Source organism: Oncorhynchus nerka, linkage group LG12, assembly GCF_034236695.1.
Source record: "Oncorhynchus nerka isolate Pitt River linkage group LG12, Oner_Uvic_2.0, whole genome shotgun sequence".
NCBI lineage: Eukaryota > Metazoa > Chordata > Actinopteri > Salmoniformes > Salmonidae > Oncorhynchus > Oncorhynchus nerka.
The window spans coordinates 59,329,871-59,349,943 of record NC_088407.1 but is presented as its reverse complement, the minus strand read 5'-3'; the positions used below and the strand labels follow the sequence as shown (position 1 = coordinate 59,349,943).

General features: G+C 45.5%; 1 protein-coding gene across 1 annotated transcript in view; it reads left to right on the top strand.

Annotated features, from left to right (window-relative positions):
* The window catches only part of LOC115138469 (formin-like), a 122,803-nt gene that overhangs the window by 6,536 nt on the left and 96,194 nt on the right, over positions 1–20,073 (top strand). Inside the window, exon 2 of the mRNA XM_029675342.2 lies at positions 14,028–14,191. Coding sequence (XP_029531202.2) covers positions 14,028–14,191 — 164 coding nt within the window. The remainder of the gene's footprint in view (positions 1–14,027; positions 14,192–20,073) is intronic.

Below are 20,073 nucleotides of genomic sequence, written 5' to 3'. Positions count from 1 at the left end.
GGGAGCACTGGTTGGTCGGCCCAATTGAGGTTGTATGTACAAACTGTTGAGAATCCTTTTTTCCTAGACTTGGCACTCCGGTACCGCTTGCCATGCGGTAGTAGAGAGAACAGTCTATGACTGGGTTGGCTGGGGTCTTTGACAATTATTTGGCCTTCCTCTGACACGCCTGGTGTAGAGGTCCTGGATGACAGGCTGCTCAGCCCCAGTGATGTACTGGGCCATTCACACTACCCTCTGTAGTGCCTTGCGGTCAGAGGCCGAGCAATTGCCGTACCAGTGGTGCAACCAGTCAGGATGCAGTGATGCAACCAGTCAGGATGCTCTCGATGTTGCTGCTGTAGAACCTTTTGAGGATCTCAGGACCCATGCCAAAACTTTTTAGTTTCCTGAGGGGGAATAGGCTTTGTCGTGCCCTCTTCACGACTGTCTTGGTCTGTTTGGACCATTCTAGTTTATTGTTGATGTGGACACCAAGGAACTTGACGCTCTCAACCTGCTCCACTACAGCCCCGTCGATGAGAATGGGGGCATGTTCGGTCCTCCTTTTCCTGAAGTCCACAATCTTCACCTTAGACTTGGTTACATTGAGGGATAGGTTGTTATTCTGGCACCATCCGGCCAGGTCTCTCACTTCCTCCCCATAGGCTTGTCATTGATCAGGCCTACTTCTACCACTGTTGTGTCGTCTGCAAACTTAATGATGGTGTTGCAGTCGTGGGTGAACAGGGAGTACAGGAGGGGACTGAGCACACAGCCTTGGTGAGCTCCAGTGTTGAGGATAAGCGTGGCAGATGTGTTGCTACCTACCCTCACCACCTGCGGGCGGCCCGTCAGGAAGTCCAGGATCCAGTTGCAGAGGGAGGTGTTTAGTCCCAGGATCCTTAGCTTAGTGATGAGCTTTGAGGGTACTATGGTGTTGAACTCTGAGCTGTAGTCAATGAATAGCATTCTCACATACGTGTTCCTTTTGTCCAGGTGGGAAAGTGCAGTGTGGAGTGCAATAGAGATTGCATCAATTGTGTATCTGTTTGGGCGGTATGCAAATTGGAGTGGGTCTAGGGTTTCTGGGATAATGGTGTTGATGTGAGCCATGACCAACCTTTCAAAGCTCTTCATGGCTACGTGAATGCTAAAGGTCTGTAGTCATTTAGGCAGGTTGCCTTTGTGTTCTTGGGCACAGTGACTATGGTGGTCTGCTTGAAACATGTTGGTATTACAGACTCAATCAGAGACATGTTGAAAATGTCAGTGAAGACACCTGCCAGTTGGTCAGCACATGCCCGGAGCGCACGTCCTGGTAATCCGTCTGGTCCCGCAGCCTTGTGTATGTTTACCTGTTTAAAGGTCTTACTCACGTCGGCTACAGAGAGCGTGATCACACAGTCATCCAGAACAGCTGGTGCTCTCATGCATGCCTCAGTGTTGCTTGCCTCAAAGTGAGCATATAAGTGATTTAGCTCATCTGGTAAGCTTGTGTCACTGGGCAGCTCGCGGCTGTGCTTCCCTTTGTAGTCTGTAATAGTTTGCAAGCCCTGCCACATAAGACGAGCATCGGAGCCGGTGTAGTATGATTCAATCTTAGCCCTGTATTGACGCTTTGCCTGTTTGATGGTTCGTCGCAGGGCATAGAAGGATTTCTTGTAAGCTTCCGGGTTAGAGTCCCGCACCTTGAAAGCAGCGGCTCTACCCTTTAGCTCAGTGCGAATGTTGCCTGTAATCCATGGCTTCTGGTTGGGGTATGTACGTACAGTCACTGTGGGGACGACGTCCTTGATGCACTTATTGATAAAGCCAGTGACTGATGTGGTGTACTTCTCAATGCTATCGGAAGAATCCCGGAACATGTTCCAGTCTGTGATAGTAAAACAGTCCTGTAGTTTAGCATCTGCTTCATCTGACCACTTTCTTATAGACCGATCAAGTTCAAGTATGTGTTCACAAAACATGTAGTTTTTTAAACATTAAACAAATTAAATGTATTTAACAATTTAAATGCACAATTAGGCAATTATAACAAAGTACAGTTTTCACCTAGTCACATTGTAAGGGAGTGCATAATTGGCGGCAGGGAAGTCAGGTGCAGGAGAGCAAAACTGGGTAATCAACAGAGCCGTTTTATTCATAAAATCTCCAGAAACCAGAACAACAAACAAATGGGTACAAAACCCGTCGCGCACCAGAGAAAACTTGCACATGCACTTCCAATAAACAATTCCGCACAAAGACATGGGGGGAAGAGAGGGTTAAATACACAACATGTAATGAGGGAATTGAGACCAGGTGTGGGGGAAGACAAGACAAAACAAAAGGAAAATTAAAAGTGGATCGATGATGGTCCAGCAGAGTGCCGACACTGGCATCGGGGACGACCGGGATGGCGAGGCTTAGGGCGAGCCGGACGGAGACGGTGGAACTCCTGCAGCATTGAAGGGTCTAACACGTCCTCGACCGGAACCCAGCACCTCTCCTCCGGACCGTACCCCTCCCACTCCACAAGGTACTAAAGGCCCCTCGCCCGACGCCTCGAATCCAGTATGGAGCAAACGGAGTACGCCGGGGCCCCCTCGATATCCAGAGGGGGAGAAGGAACCTCCTGCACCTCAGACTCCTGGAGCGGGCCAGCCACCACCAGCCTGAGGAGAGGCACATGGGACGAGGGGTTAATACGGTAATCGGGTGGAAGCTGTAACCTGTAACAAACCTAATTCGCTCTCCTCAGGACTTTAAATGGCCCCATAAACCACGTGCCCAGCTTCCGGCAGGGCAGGCGGAGGGGCAGGTTTCGGGTCGAGAGCCGGGGCCTCACTGCGGTGACGGTCTGCGCTGACTTTCTGGCGCAGCACGGCCCGCTGAAGGTGAACACGAGCAGCTTCCCATGTCTCCTCCGCGCGCCTGAACCAGTCGTCCACCGCAGGAGCCTCGGTCTGACTCTGATGCCAAGGCGCCAGAACCGGCTGGTACCCCAGTTCGCACTGGAAGGGGGAGAGGTTTGTGGAGGAGTGGTGGAGTGGCGGAGCGAGTTCTGTGCCATCTCGGCCCAGGGCACGAACACCGCAGACTCCCCCGGCCGGTCCTGGCAATAAGACCGTAGAAACCTGCCCACATCCTGGTTTACTCTCTCCACCTGCCCATTACTCTCGGGGTGATCGAGACCCCCAGACGTTCCATGAACACCTTCCAGAACCTCGACGTGAACTGGGGACCTCGATCAGACACTATATCCTCAGGAACCCCGTAGTGCCAGAAGACGTGCGTAAACAAGGCCTGCACAGTCTGTAGGGCCGTAGGGAGACCGGGCAGAGGGAGGAGACAGCAGGATTTAGAGAACTGATCCACAACGACCAGGATCGTGGTGTTACCCTGTGAGGGGGGAGATTGGTAAGGAAATCCACCAACAGGTGCAACCACGGACATTGTGGAACGGTTAAGGGGTGTAGCTTCCCTCTGGGCAGGTGCCTAGGAGCCTTACACTGGGCGCACACTGAGCAGAAGGAAACATAAACCCTCACATCTTAGCCAAGGTAGGCCACCAGTACCTCCCGCTCAAACAGCGCACTGTCCGACCAATATCAGGATGACCAGAGGAGGGTGACGTGTGGGCCCAATAGATCAACTGGTCACGGACAGCAGACGGGATGTACAGACACTCAGCCGGACACTGGATGGGAGCGGGCTCTGCACGCAACGCCTGCTCAATGTCTGCGTCCAGCTCCCACACCACCGGCACTACCAAGCAGGAGGACGGAAGTATGAACCATGGGCCGCTTCTCTGTGTCATACAGTCGGAACAGTGCGTCTGCCTTCACGTTCAGGGAGCCTGGTCTGTAGGACAGGGTGAAAACAAAACTGGTGAAAAACATGGCCCACCTTGCCTGACGAGGGTTCAGTCTCCTCGATGCCCAGATGTACTCCAGATTGCGGTGGTCAGTCCAGATGAGAAAAGGGTGTCTAGCCCCCTCAAGCCAATATCTCTTCGCCTTCAAGGCCTTGACGACAGCCAACAGCCCCCTGTCCCTCACGCTATAGTTTTGCTCCGCCGGGCTGAGCTTCTTCGAGAAGAAGGCACAGGGGCGGAGCTTCGGTGGCGTACCTGAGCTCTGAGAAGAGCACAGCTCCTATCCCAGCCTTGGACGCGTCCACCTCCACTACGAACGCCAAAGAGGGATCCGGATGGGCCAGCATGGGAGCCGAGGTAAACAGAGCCCTCAGGTGACCAAAAGCCCTGTCCGCATCAACCGACCACTGCAAACGTACCGGGCCCCCCTTCAGCAGTGAGGTAATGGGAGCTGCTACCTGACCAAAACCCCTGATAAACCTCCGGTAGTAGTTGGCAAACCCTAAGAACCGCTGCACCTCCTTGACCGTGGTGGGAGTCGGCCAATTATGCACGGCTGCAATGCGGTCACTCTCCATCTCAACCCCTGAGGTGGAAATGCGGTACCCTAGGAATGACACGGACTGCTGGAAGAACAGGCATTTCTCAGCCTTGACATACAGGTCATGTTCCAACAGGCGACCAAGCACCCTGCGCACCAGGGACACATGCTTGGAGCGTGTAGCGGAGTATATCAGAATGTCATCAATATACACCAATACACCCTGTCCGTGCAGGTCCCTGAAAATCTCGTCTACAAAGGCTTGGAAGACTGATGGCGCATTCATCAACCCGTACAGCATGACGAGGTACTCATAGTCCCCTGAGGTGGTACTGAAAAACGTCTTCCGCTCGTCTCCCTCCCGGATACGCACCAGGTTGTAAACGCTCCTGAGATCTAGTTTGGTGAAGAAGCGCGCCCCGTGCATTGACTCAATCGCTGTGGCTATGAGCAGTAGCGGGTAACTATACGGGGCGGCAGGGTAGCCTAGTGGTTAGAGCGTTGGACTAGTAACCGGAAGGTTGCAAGTTCAAACCCCCGAGCTGACAAGGTACAAATCTGTCGTTCTGCCCCTGAACAGGCAGTTAACCCACTGTTCCTAGGCCGTCATTGAAAATAAGAATTTGTTCTTAACTGACTTGCCTGGTTAAATAAAGGTCAATTTAAAAAAATATATATATATATACCTCACAGTGATCTGGTTCAGGCCTCTATAGTCAATACACGGGCACAGACCTCCCTTCTTCTTCTTCACAAAAAAGAAACTCGAGGAGGCAGGTGAAGTAGAGGACCGAATGTACCCCTGACGCAGGGATTCAGTGACATATGTTTCCATAGCCACCGTCTCCGCCTGTGACAGGGGATACACATGACTCCTGGGAAGTGCGGCGTCTACCAGGAGATTTATCGCACAATCCCCCCGACGATGAGCGCTGCCCGAACAAGGAGAGGAACCGACTTCGGCGGAAGTCGTGACACACATTACACAAACAATACACTTCTCCTTCTCCCCCAGGCTTTGAGAATAAATTGTTCAATGTCAAAAACTCCCTTTTGGAAAATGAATTCAAGCCCGTGTCCATTCTGTAGCCAGAACCCTTCAGGCTGAGTACCAACCAGAACATGTCTCAAGTCATCATACAGAGGGCAAGAAAACACAAAATGGACTTCACTTTCTATTTCCCCAAGATCACACAATGCACACAATCTTTCCTCTTCAGGGAGTATGTTGAATCTACCTGTCTCTAGTGTTGGAGGGAGGGGGGTGGATCTTAGCTGTGCACAAACTGACATTCGGCCTATTTGATTGCTGGCATCTGTAATTACAGTGGCTGTTTAGCCTCTAGTTGGTGTGCTTCATGTTGACAGAGAGCTCTCCAGTCTCCATGTTTCACTACTGTATGTCATGTTCACCCTGCCTCTGTAGGACAGGGTCCAGACTCCCAACCAACCAACGGCCGACAGAGAGCAAGGGGAGCAGGGCTAAACTATGCAGGACAGACAGGAAATGATGATTTACAAAGCCTGCTTCCAGCACAGAGATGACGGAGTTTCTAGTTAACCAAGCACATGGGTAAAACCACATGGCTGAGTCTTTATATTAGAGTTTATAGATTTTTGTTTAGTAAAGTAGAAGTAGGTCACTAGGCACCACTGTGAGTGGAAAGACAGGGGAGTGTTGGAGAGGGAGAGAGGGATTGAGAGAGACTGCACTGTTTCTAATGCATGGCTTCAGCCTATTCGTTGGAATGCCTTCAGAAGAGGGTCGTTCCTGCTCACCTTGAGTGTTGAGCAGTGACTTGCGTATTATCTCTCGTATTAGTAATTTATCACACCTGACACGCTAAGATTAGCCATGAGACGACCTCTCAGCACCATGTGACCTAACAAACACAGGCCCTGTTCTTTTTGCTCCCCACTCTATTTCATTCTCACTGTCTGTCTGACAGCTGCTCAGTTCACACGCTCTGATTTATACACTGTCACATCACAGCCCTGTCAATCAACACCTGCAGGTCCACAGTATTCCCTGCCTGCCTGGCCTCCACCGAGGGGGATGAAGTGTGGAAACACACCTGTGCATATAAATTAGATTATATAAGTCCTTGGCAGAGTAGCAACCAGTTTGGTAGCTAGAGCAAAACAGTAGCACTGTATAGTATAGCAGAACAGTAGCACTGTATAGTATAGCAGAACAGTAGCACTGTATAGTATAGCAGAACAGTAGCACTGTATAGTATAGCAGAACATTAGTACTGTGTAGTATATTAGAGCGGTAGCACTGTATAGTATAGCTAGAGCAGAACAGTAGCACTGTATAGTATAGCAGAACAGTAGCACTGTATAGTATAGCTAGAGCAGAACAGTAGCACTGTATAGTATAGCTAGAGTAGAACAGTAGCACTGTATAGTATAGCTAGAGTAGAATAGTAGCACTGTATAGTATAGCAGAACAGTAGTACTGTATAGTATAGCAGAACAGTAGCACTGTATAGTATAGCTAGAGTAGAATAGTAGCACTGTATAGTATAGCAGAACAGTAGTACTGTATAGTATAGCAGAACAGTAGCACTGTATAGTATAGCTAGAGCAGAACAGTAGCACTGTATAGTATAGCTAGAGCAGAACAGTAGCACTGTATAGTATAGCAGAACAGTAGCACTGTGTAGTATAGCAGAACAGTAGCACTGTATAGTATAGCAGAACAGTAGCACTGTATAGTATAGCTAGAGCAGAACAGTAGCACTGTATTGTATAGCTAGAGCAGAACAGTAGCACTGTATAGTATAGCAGAACAGTAGCACTGTGTAGTATAGCAGAACAGTAGCACTGTATAGTATAGCAGAACAGTAGCACTGTATAGTATAGCTAGAGCAGAACAGTAGCACTGTATATTATAGCAGAACAGTAGCACTGTATAGTATAGCTAGAGTAGAACAGTAGCACTGTATAGTATAGCAGAACAGTAGCACTGTATAGTATAGCAGAACAGTAGCACTGTATAGTATAGCAGAACAGTAGCACTGTATAGTATAGCTAGAGCAGAACAGTAGCACTGTATAGTATAGCAGAACAGTAGCACTGTATAGTATAGCTAGAGCAGAACAGTAGCACTGTATAGTATAGCTAGAGCAGAACAGTAGCACTGTATAGTATAGCAGAACAGTAGCACTGTATAGTATAGCAGAACAGTAGCACTGTATAGTATAGCTAGAGCAGAACAGTAGCACTGTATAGTATAGCTAGAGCAGAACAGTAGCACTGTATATTATAGCAGAACAGTAGCACTGTATAGTATAGCTAGAGCAGAACAGTAGCACTGTATAGTATAGCTAGAGTATAATAGTAGCACTGTATAGTATAGCAGAACATTAGTACTGTGTAGTATATTAGAGCGGTAGCACTGTATAGTATAGCTAGAGTAGAACAGTAGCACTGTATAGTATAGCAGAACAGTAGCACTGTATAGTATAGCAGAACAGAAGCACTGTGTAGTATAGCATAACAGTAGCACTGTGTAGTATAGCTAGAGTGGAATAGTAGCACTGTATAGTAGAGCAGAACAGAAGCACTGTGTAGTATAGCATAACAGTAGCACTGTGTAGTATAGCTAGAGTAGAATAGTAGCACTGTATAGTATAGCAGAACAGTAGCACTGTATAGTATAGCAGAACAGAATCACTGTGTAGTATAGCTAGAGTAGAACAGTAGCACTGTATAGTATAGCAGAACAGTAACACTGTATAGTATAGCTAGAGTAGAATAGTAGCACTGTATAGTATAGCAGAACAGTAGTACTGTATAGTATAGCAGAACAGTAGCACTGTATAGTATAGCAGAACAGTAGCACTGTATAGTATAGCTAGAGCAGAACAGTAGCACTGTATTGTATAGCTAGAGCAGAACAGTAGCACTGTATAGTATAGCAGAACAGTAGCACTGTGTAGTATAGCAGAACAGTAGCACTGTATAGTATAGCAGAACAGTAGCACTGTATAGTATAGCTAGAGCAGAACAGTAGCACTGTATATTATAGCAGAACAGTAGCACTGTATAGTATAGCTAGAGTAGAACAGTAGCACTGTATAGTATAGCAGAACAGTAGCACTGTATAGTATAGCAGAACAGTAGCACTGTATAGTATAGCAGAACAGTAGCACTGTATAGTATAGCTAGAGCAGAACAGTAGCACTGTATAGTATAGCAGAACAGTAGCACTGTATAGTATAGCTAGAGTAGAACAGTAGCACTGTATAGTATAGCTAGAGCAGAACAGTAGCACTGTATAGTATAGCAGAACAGTAGCACTGTATAGTATAGCAGAACAGTAGCACTGTATAGTATAGCTAGAGCAGAACAGTAGCACTGTATAGTATAGCTAGAGCAGAACAGTAGCACTGTATATTATAGCAGAACAGTAGCACTGTATAGTATAGCTAGAGCAGAACAGTAGCACTGTATAGTATAGCTAGAGTATAATAGTAGCACTGTATAGTATAGCAGAACATTAGTACTGTGTAGTATATTAGAGCGGTAGCACTGTATAGTATAGCTAGAGTAGAACAGTAGCACTGTATAGTATAGCAGAACAGTAGCACTGTATAGTATAGCAGAACAGAAGCACTGTGTAGTATAGCATAACAGTAGCACTGTGTAGTATAGCTAGAGTGGAATAGTAGCACTGTATAGTAGAGCAGAACAGAAGCACTGTGTAGTATAGCATAACAGTAGCACTGTGTAGTATAGCTAGAGTAGAATAGTAGCACTGTATAGTATAGCAGAACAGTAGCACTGTATAGTATAGCAGAACAGAATCACTGTGTAGTATAGCTAGAGTAGAACAGTAGCACTGTATAGTATAGCAGAACAGTAACACTGTATAGTATAGCTAGAGTAGAATAGTAGCACTGTATAGTATAGCAGAACAGTAGTACTGTATAGTATAGCAGAACAGTAGCACTGTATAGTATAGCAGAACAGAATCACTGTGTAGTATAGCTAGAGTAGAATAGCAGCACTGTATAGTAAAGCAGAACAGTAGCACTATATAGTATAGCTAGAGTAGAACAGTAGCACTGTATAGTATAGCAGAACAGTAGCACTGTATAGTATAGCAGAACAGTAGCACTGTATAGTATAGCTAGAGTAGAACAGTAGCACTGTATAGTATAGCTAGAGCAGAACAGTAGCACTGTATAGTATAGCAGAACAGTAGCACTGTATAGTATAGCAGAACAGTAGCACTGTATAGTATAGCTAGAGCAGAACAGTAGCACTGTATAGTATAGCTAGAGCAGAACAGTAGCACTGTATATTATAGCAGAACAGTAGCACTGTATAGTATAGCTAGAGCAGAACAGTAGCACTGTATAGTATAGCTAGAGTATAATAGTAGCACTGTATAGTATAGCAGAACATTAGTACTGTGTAGTATATTAGAGTGGTAGCACTGTATAGTATAGCTAGAGTAGAACAGTAGCACTGTATAGTATAGCAGAACAGTAGCACTGTATAGTATAGCAGAACAGAAGCACTGTGTAGTATAGCATAACAGTAGCACTGTGTAGTATAGCTAGAGTGGAATAGTAGCACTGTATAGTAGAGCAGAACAGAAGCACTGTGTAGTATAGCATAACAGTAGCACTGTGTAGTATAGCTAGAGTAGAATAGTAGCACTGTATAGTATAGCAGAACAGTAGCACTGTATAGTATAGCAGAACAGAATCACTGTGTAGTATAGCTAGAGTAGAATAGTAGCACTGTATAGTATAGCAGAACAGTAACACTGTATAGTATAGCTAGAGTAGAATAGTAGCACTGTATAGTATAGCAGAACAGTAGTACTGTATAGTATAGCAGAACAGTAGCACTGTATAGTATAGCAGAACAGAATCACTGTGTAGTATAGCTAGAGTAGAATAGCAGCACTGTATAGTAAAGCAGAACAGTAGCACTGTATAGTATAGCTAGAGTAGAACAGTAGCACTGTATAGTATAGCAGAACAGTAGCACTGTATAGTATAGCAGAACAGTAGCACTGTATAGTATAGCAGAACAGTAGCACTGTATAGTATAGCAGAACAGTAGCACTGTATAGTATAGCTAGAGCAGAACAGTAGCACTGTATAGTATAGCAGAACAGTAGCACTGTATAGTATAGCTAGAGTAGAACAGTAGCACTGTATAGTATAGCTAGAGCAGAACAGTAGCACTGTATAGTATAGCAGAACAGTAGCACTGTATAGTATAGCAGAACAGTAGCACTGTATAGTATAGCTAGAGCAGAACAGTAGCACTGTATAGTATAGCTAGAGCAGAACAGTAGCACTGTATATTATAGCAGAACAGTAGCACTGTATAGTATAGCTAGAGCAGAACAGTAGCACTGTATAGTATAGCAGAACAGTAGTACTGTATAGTATAGCAGAACAGTAGCACTGTATAGTATAGCAGAACAGAATCACTGTGTAGTATAGCTAGAGTAGAATAGCAGCACTGTATAGTAAAGCAGAACAGTAGCACTGTATAGTATAGCTAGAGTAGAACAGTAGCACTGTATAGTATAGCTAGAGTAGAACAGTAGCACTGTGTAGTATAGCTAGAGTATAATAGTAGCACTGTATAGTATAGCAGAACAGTAGCACTGTATAGTATAGCAGAACAGTAGCACTGTATAGTATAGCTAGAGCAGAACAGTAGCACTGTATAGTATAGCAGAACAGAAGCACTGTATAGTATAGCAGAACAGTAGCACTGTATAGTATAGCAGAACAGTAGCACTGTATAGTATAGCAGAACAGTAGTACTGTATAGTATAGCTAGAGCAGAACAGTAGCACTGTATAGTATAGCAGAACAGAAGCACTGTATAGTATAGCTAGAGTAGAATAGTAGCACTGTATAGTATAGCTAGAGCAGAACAGTAGCACTGTATAGTATAGCTAGAGTAGAATAGTAGCACTGTATAGTATAGCTAGAGCAGAACAGTAGCACTGTATAGTATAGCTAGAGTAGAATAGTAGTACTGTATAGTATAGCTAGAGTAGAACAGTAGCACTGTATAGTATAGCTAGAGCAGAACAGTAGCACTGTATAGTATAGCTAGAGTAGAATAGTAGCACTGTATAGTATAGCTAGAGCAGAACAGTAGCACTGTATAGTATAGCTAGAGTAGAATAGTAGTACTGTATAGTATAGCTAGAGTAGAACAGTAGCACTGTATAGTATAGCTAGAGCAGAACAGAAGCACTGTATAGTATAGCTAGAGCAGAACAGTAGCACTGTATAGTATAGCTAGAGCAGAACAGTAGCACTGTATAGTATCAGTCCATGTGTGTTGTGTTATTCATCTGTAATACACAAAATGTACAATAAGATTCAAGTCTATAACATGTGATGGCATTACGTATTGTTTCAGAAAAAGTCATAAGATCCTCTTAGGGTGCCGTATCCAACATTCCTTGTGTGTCTTTGTATTTAGTGTGGTCTTTCTGCTCAGAGCCAGAGAGAGAGACAGCCAGAGCTGCACTGCAGTGTGTCTACAGGGACACTAAACCTCTCCACCTATTCCTGTCCAGATGGTGGCAGCGTGGCCCTCTAAATGCTTTTTAACACTGCTGCATGTGTCTCAGCTCAGAACATGCTGCCTGTGTCGCCACAGCTAGTGTACATGTGGACAAACTACTCTCAAAGCTCAGTAAATGTTTCATATTTGAGAGATGCAAGGATGCAAGAGTGCTGTTGTTCTGTACTCTGTGCAAATTGTTTCCATGTTTCTTGCGCATTGAGAATACACAGTAATCAACTGTAGTGTTGGGTTGACAATGTCAGGATTCTTAAGGGGAAAGGGGGATACCTAGTAGGTTGTACAACTGAATACCTTCAGCTGAAATGTGTCTTCCGCATTTAACCCAACCCCTCTGAATCAGAGAGGTGCAGGGGAGCTGCCTTAATGACGTCCACGTCTTGGTCTCGTCTACTTTGAGTTGTCATAGTAACACTCTCATTATGTTCACCACCACCCTGCTAACAAGATGCCAAATACAGCTGAAATTAGAATAGATTTTCTGTAGTTGATAATTACACTGGAATACAGCTGGTGCAGGGGAGAATGCAGCATTTGCTGCAGCTGGGCCTGGAGTGGGCTTGACTGTGCATTTGGACTCATCCCAAACAGCCCAAGAAATACCCGGCTGGTGTTGAGCTCTGCAGTGTGCTGGTGCATTATCTTAATGAAAAGTGATTTATCAAATCAATCGCTCCCTGCCAAAGACTTTTCCTTTCCGTCTCTGCTGTGTGGAGCCGCAGTGCTGTCTGTCTAATAATGACTTATTCGTTAAATACTGAGGCTGAATACAAATCTACAGATGCATGTCTGTGTGTGTTCTTACAACTGCATTGAAACCATTTGTCTCCGACCTAAACTGGGGCTGAGGAGACTTAGGATAGGCAGTATTTGAGGTATTTTACTGGGTTACTGCTGCAGTTTAGGAGATTATAGTGTGGCTACAGTAGCTCAAGGGTGTGATGACACTACACTGAGATGTGATATTTGAGCATCTAATGCAACCGGAGGTGAGATGCCTCTCAGATCAATCTCATTTTTTATCCACACAACAGGTTGAGGCGATAGCAGTGTGACCCTCCTGGGAGGTGTATTACAGCATGAGAAAACCCTAAATGGAGGTCGCTGAGCATCAAGTTCAGTGTGAGCTGCTCTGCTGTTTCTCTTTCTCCTCTGCCACTCTTTATTTATCTTGCATGAGTGCTTCTCCCAAGGGGAAGAGTGCAGTCATATTTTCACTGTGTCTGAGAGTACCACGTGTGCGCATCCATGTGGACGTGGGAGTATTTTTAGCGAGATGTGCTGTTGTGTTATGTTCATTTGGGGGGGGGGGTGCACTAAACTAGCCTACCCTTTACATTATTTGTGCTCGTAGGCTGGAGGGGGGATGGACTATGGATGAGGTTGTCTCTGAGATCTGAATCACAAAGCTCATACGGAAGTGGACAAACTGAATCCATCCTCCCTATGGAACGTTAACCTCTACTCACATTAGCCCTCTTCTAGCTGCTCTGTTCCACCATAGCTTGGCTAGAACATAGCCTACTCCAGTCAGATTTAGTCTCTCTCTGAGGGGGCTAGATGTCGGCTCCTCTGTTCACCAATCCATAGCAACGTCACCCTCCAATACAGAATCGATGTGTTACAGTGAGTGAACAGAAACACACAAGCTGTCGGCCTGGTTTCTTTAGCCAATTGTTTTAGAGAGAGTAGTACCATTCCCTAGGATGGACAATGCATCTACTCATACGCATAAATCCATATTGGATATAGTGGTATTTGTTTATCAGATCAGTGTTTGGCGGTCCTCAAGCTGAAGCGAGGCTAGCTAAGGACAGTATATACATAGGCATCTGTACCCTGCAGCAGTGGATTTTCTCTGTGACTTTTAGAAGGTGTCGATGCCTGCTTTCCTCCTCCACCCACCTGATCCATTCAGGATACATAATGGCTCTGTTGCTTTGTAAAATCCCCCCTAACGGATGGTGTGTTTCAGTCAATCTTAATATACCTGTTATTACACTTTACAATTCATAACAATTCATTATTGTGTGTGTGTGTGCCTGTGTGTGTTTGTGTGTGTAGAGGAGGCCGACATCTGGATGCTGGACGGTGATGATGCCATCTCCCAGACCCAGCACTCTCTGAACCCCGCCTCCCGTCCTGACCACCTGGACATCCTCAGGATCACACCCCCAGAAGATGACATCATCGGAGATACCCCCTACTATCCTGGACTGGAGTGCACGGTCAGAGCAGCAATACATCATACTTATCTCATGAATCATGTGACCTGACCAGGAAAAAACTGGCCAAATTGCAAATAGGGCCTAGAGTATTCCCTGGTCAGGTCACATGGTCAGGAACAACTCTGGTCAGGTCACATGGTCAGGAACAAATCTGGGCCCTATTTGATACTCTATGAAGGCAACTACACATTAACAGTAGTTATCATTACATATCCACTCTCAGAGCAGTGTAGCATGACATTGCTGTTACCTCATGGCTCCAAGCCAGCGTGTACTCCACTCTACTGAAGAAATGGCGCCGGAAGAAATGGCAGCAGTTTTACGGGCGCCCAACCAATTGTGCTATTATGTGGGGTTTTTGTGTTATTTGTAACTTATTTTGTACGTAATGTTTCTGCCACCTTATCTTACGGCACAAAATAGCTTCTGGATATTAGGACAGCGATCACTCACCTCGGATTAGACAAAGATTTTTTCTACAACAAGACGACGCAGAAGACCTTCTCCAAACACCCCACAGGACTGACATCCCCTTTATTTGCAAGAGGAAGCGACGTAGGTGCAGAGGACAAAGAGCCGGATGTCTGGTCAGGACCCGGCGAAGGCGACTGGGAAAGCTGCCGTCACCGTCAATACTACTCGCCAACGTGCAATCATTGGACAATAAATTAGACGAGGTACGATCACGAATATCCTACCAACGGGATATCAAAAACTGTAATATCCTATATTTCAAGGAATCGTGGCTGAATGACGACATGGATATTCAGCTAGCAGAATATATGCTGCACTGGCAAGATAGAACAGCACACTGTCGGCCTGGTTTCTTTAGCCAACTCTTTAGCCAATCGTAAGACAGGGGGGGGGGGGGTCTGTGCATATTTGTAAACAACTGCTGGTGCACGAAATCTAAGGATGTCTCTAGATTTGCTCGCCTGAAGTAGAGTATATTGTGATACATTTCAGGCCACACTACTATACGCCTAGAGAGTTTTCAGCTATACTTTTCGTGGCTGTTTATTTACCACCACAGACATGCTGGGACTAAGACCGCACTCAGTCAGCTGTATAAGGAAATAAGCAAACAGGAAACAGGAAACCGCTCCTAGTGGCCAGAGACTTTAATGCAGGGAAACTTAAATCAGTTCTACCAAATCTCTATCAACATGTTAAATGTGCAGAGGGAAAAAATTCAAAAGTGATAACTAAGTGGCTCGGGGAGCAAAACATCAATATTTTGGGTCCATGGCCAGGAAACTCCCCAGACCTTAATCCCATTGAGAATTTGTGGTCAATCCTCAAGAGGTGGGTGGACAAACAAAAACCCACAAATTCTGACAAACTCCAAACATTGATTATGCAAGAATGGGCTGCCATCAGTGGCCCAGAAGTTAATTGACAGCATGCCAGGGCATATTGCAGAGGTCTTGAAAAAGAAGGGTCGACACTGCAAATATTGACTCTTTGCATCAACGTCATGTAATTGTCAATAATAGCCTTTGACACTTATGAAATGCTTGTAATTATACTTCCGTATTCATTTACATTTTACATTTACATTTAAGTCATTTAGCAGACGCTCTTATCCAGAGCGACTTACAAATTGGTGCATTCACCTTATGACATCCAGTGGAACAGCCACTTTACAATAGTGCATCTAAATCTTTTAAGGGGGGTGAGAAGGATAGACCATAGACCTGGGCCCTGACAGACCTGGGCCCTGACAGACCTGGGCCCTGACAGACCTGGGCCCTGACAGACCTGGGCCCTGACAGACCTGGGCCCTGACAGACCTGGGCCCTGACCGTTAATATCAGGAAGACAGAAATGATGTTCTAAAAAAAAGTCCAGTTGCCAGGACCATAAATACAAATTCCACCTAGACACTTCTGCCCTCGAGTGCACAAAAAATTATACCTACCTCAGCCTGAACATCAGCACCACAGGTAACTTCCACGAAGCTGTGAACGATCTGAGAGACAAAGCAAGAAGGGCCTTCTACGACATCAAAACTAACATAAAATGTGACATCCCAATTAGGATCTGGCTTAAAATACTTGAATCAGTTATATAACCCATTACCCTTTATGGTTGTGAGGTCTGGGGTCCACTCAACAACCAAATTGAGACTGCATGCAGAATTATGCAAAAACATTTGTGTACAACATAAAAACACCAAATAATGCATGCAGAGCATAATTAGGAAGATTCACGCTAATGATCAAAATCCAGAAAATAGCCATTCAATTCTACAACAACCTAAAAATAAGTTCCATAACAAAGCCCACACCTACAGAGAGATAAACAGGACACCAACACAATCAGACCCAACCAAATCATGAGAAAAACTAAAAGATAATTACTTGACACATTGGAAAGAATTAACAAAAAAACAGAGCAAACTAGAATGCTATTTGGCTCTAAACAGAGAGTACACAGTGGCAGAAAACCTGACCACTCTGACTGACCCAAACGTAAGGAAAGCTTTGACTCAGTAAGCATAGCCTTGCTATTGAGAGAGGCCGCCATAGGCAGACATGGCTCTCAAGAGAAGACAGGCTATGTGCTCACTGCCCACAAAATGAGGTGGTAACTGAGCTGCACTTCCTAACCTCCTGCCCAATGTATGACCATATTAGAAACACATATTTCCCTCAGATTACACAGATCCACAAAGAATTTCAAAACGAATCCAATCTTGATAAACTCCCCTATCTATTGGGTGGAATACCACAGTGTGCCGTCACAGCAGCAAGATGTGTGACCTGTTGCCACAAGAAAAGGGAAACCAGTGGAGCGACAACACCATAGTAAATACAACCTTTATTTAATGGTATTTATTTTCCCTTTCATATTTCAACTATTTGTACATTGTTACAACACTGCCAACAACCTTTGAAATGTCTATACATATTGTTTTTACTTGTGTGTGTAATATTTACTGTTCATGGTTTATTTTCCCTTTTCTTTTTTGTCTATTTCACCTGCTTTGGTAATGTAAACATATGTTTCCCAAGCCAATAAAGCCCTTTGAATTGAATGTAAGAGTCTATGTCAGGCAGCTTTGGGAGCTCCAGTTCCAGCACCCAGAACTATGTTTTCTGGTTATCACTGCAGAATAGATTGCGACAGTAGCAGTGAAAGAGAGAGAGCCCTGAGGTTATGGTCTTTGGTGTGGAGGAGGAGGAGTCAGTGAATCAGTCAGGTTTTACACATAAAACCAAACAGCGAGTGTAACTCCAAACTGAAGATCCTCAGGAGGATAGAGTGACCCAGGCTCAATAATTAAAAACAAAGGCAGGATGTTCCCTCACACAGATTGTCACCAAACTAGGTAGGATGACTTGGGCATGGGCAGAAACAAATAGGTTCAATTGAAACAGCACAAACAGCTGCTCAGAGGAAAAAAGGTCTGTCCCGTGTACAGCTGGAAGGCCCTGGAAAGACCTACTTACATAAATAATACAAAACATATTTTTGTTGATACTTTTACCCCTTTTCTCCCCAATTTCGTGATATCCAGTCTTGTCCCATCGCTGCAACTCATTTACATTACATTTACATTTAAGTCATTTAGCAGACGCTCTTATCCAGAGCGACTTACAAATTGGTGTGTTCACCTTAAGACATCCAGTGGAACAGCCACTTTACAATAGTGCATCTAAATCTTTTAAGGGGGTGAGAAGGATTACTTTATCCTATCCTAGGTATTCCTGAAAGAGGTGGGGTTTCAGGTGTCTCCGGAAGGTGGTGATTGACTCCGCTGTCCTGGCGTCGTGAGGGAGTTTGTTCCACCATTGGGGGGCCAGAGCAGCGAACAGTTTTGACTGGGCTGCGCGGGAACTGTACTTCCTCAGTGGTAGGGAGGCGAGCAGGCCAGAGGTGGATGAACGCAGTGCCCTTGTTTGGGTGTAGGGCCTGATCAGAGCCTGGAGGTACTGAGGTGCCGTTCCCCTCACAGCTCCGTAGGCAAGCACCATGGTCTTGTAGCGGATGCGAGCTTCAACTGGAAGCCAGTGGAGAGAGCGGAGGAGCGGGGTGACGTGAGAGAATTTGGGAATGTTGAACATCAGACGGGCTGCGGCGTTCTGGATGAGTTGTAGGGGTTTAATGGCACAGGCAGGGAGCCCAGCCAACAGCGAGTTGCAGTAATCCAGACGGGAGATGACAAGTGCCTGGATTAGGACCTGCGCTGCTTCCTGTGTGAGGCAGGGTCGTACTCTGCGGATGTTGTAGAGCATGAACCTACAAGAACGGGCCACCGCCTTGATGTTAGTTGAGAACGACAGGGTGTTGTCCAGGATCACGCCAAGGTTCTTAGCGCTCTGGGAGGAGGACACAATGGAGTTGTCAACCGTGATGGCGAGATCATGGAATGGGCAGTCCTTCCCCGGGAGGAAGAGCAGCTCCGTCTTGCCGAGGTTCAGCTTGAGGTGGTGATCCGTCATCCACACTGATATCTATACACACTGATAACTCCTGTACGGACTCAGGAGAGGCGCAGGTCGAGCCATGCATTCTTTGAAACGTGACCCTGCCAAGCCGCACTGTTTCTTGACACACTGCTTGCTTAACTCGGAAACCAGCCACACCAATGTGTCGGAGGAAACACCATACAGCTGGCGACCGTGTCAGCGTGCATTGCGCTCGGCCGCCACAAGGAGTCACTAGAGCGCGATGGGACAAGGACATCCCAGCCGGCCAAACCTTCCCCTAACCCGGACGACGCTGGGCCAATTGTGCTCCACCTCATGGGTCTCACGGTCGCAACACAGCCCGGGATCGAACCCGGATCTGTAGTGACGCCTCTAGCACTGCGATGCAGCGCCAATCGGGAGGCCTACTTAAAACATGTCATTTTGTTTCCTGCTCAGGCAGTGGAGACTTCATTCCTGTCCCGACAGACACAGCACCATTCACTTTACTGTCTCTGTGTCTCTTTCCGATCTATGTGTCTCGATCTCTACGGTCTTTAATATGGCTCTGTCTCTCTACTCTGGTTCTACTGTCTCCAGTCTTACCAGAGAACATCAGTTTGGAGCAGGTGGGGCTGCTCTGTATCCTCAATCAACTAGACAAATAAGCACAAAAACAGGCAATTGTTTTTCTTCTGTTTTCTTTCAACAGCTGGAGAATGTATGTAGCATAGTAACATTTGACAAAAATATCTAAAGATACTGAAACAGCTAACTTTGTGGAAATTAATATTTGTGTCATTCTCAAAACTTTTGGCCACGACTGTAGAACCCTCTGTGGTAATCAAATCAAATCAAATGTATTTATATAGCCCTTCTTACATCAGCTGATATCTCAAAGTGCTATACAGAAACCCAGCCTCAAACCCCAAACAGCAAGCAATGCAGGTGTAGAAGCACGGTAAGGGTTCTACATGGAAGCCAAAATAGTTCTACCTGTACACAAAAGGGTTCTACCTGGAAACAAGAAGGGTTCATTAATGAGTTATCCTATGGGGGCAGCCCTAGATAGCACATGCTTTCTAAGGGTGTAGTGCCCAGTTGTCAAGTCACTGTAAACCATATTAAAGCGGATTGATTGTGTCATGCACAGTATTTAGCTCCCTTTCTCTTAGTGAGTAGAGCTAAGAAGCTCAACTATGTGTTTGCTACAGGCCAGGGCACCTGACTTGTGTGGGTCTGCCAAACACGCTAACACACATATAAAACCTACTGTTGGTACAGTGTGTCTCAAGGTGTTTTCACTCTGTACTGAAACCAAACATATGGATTCTTCAGAGCTTGCCAAACATCTCTACAGCTGAGCGAGAGATCCCAAAAAACAAAGTCTACATATTTAATCTACCCAAACACCAGCTGTTTGTCACAGGCAGGGTAGTATTGTCACGTTTCAATGTTTTACCTAGG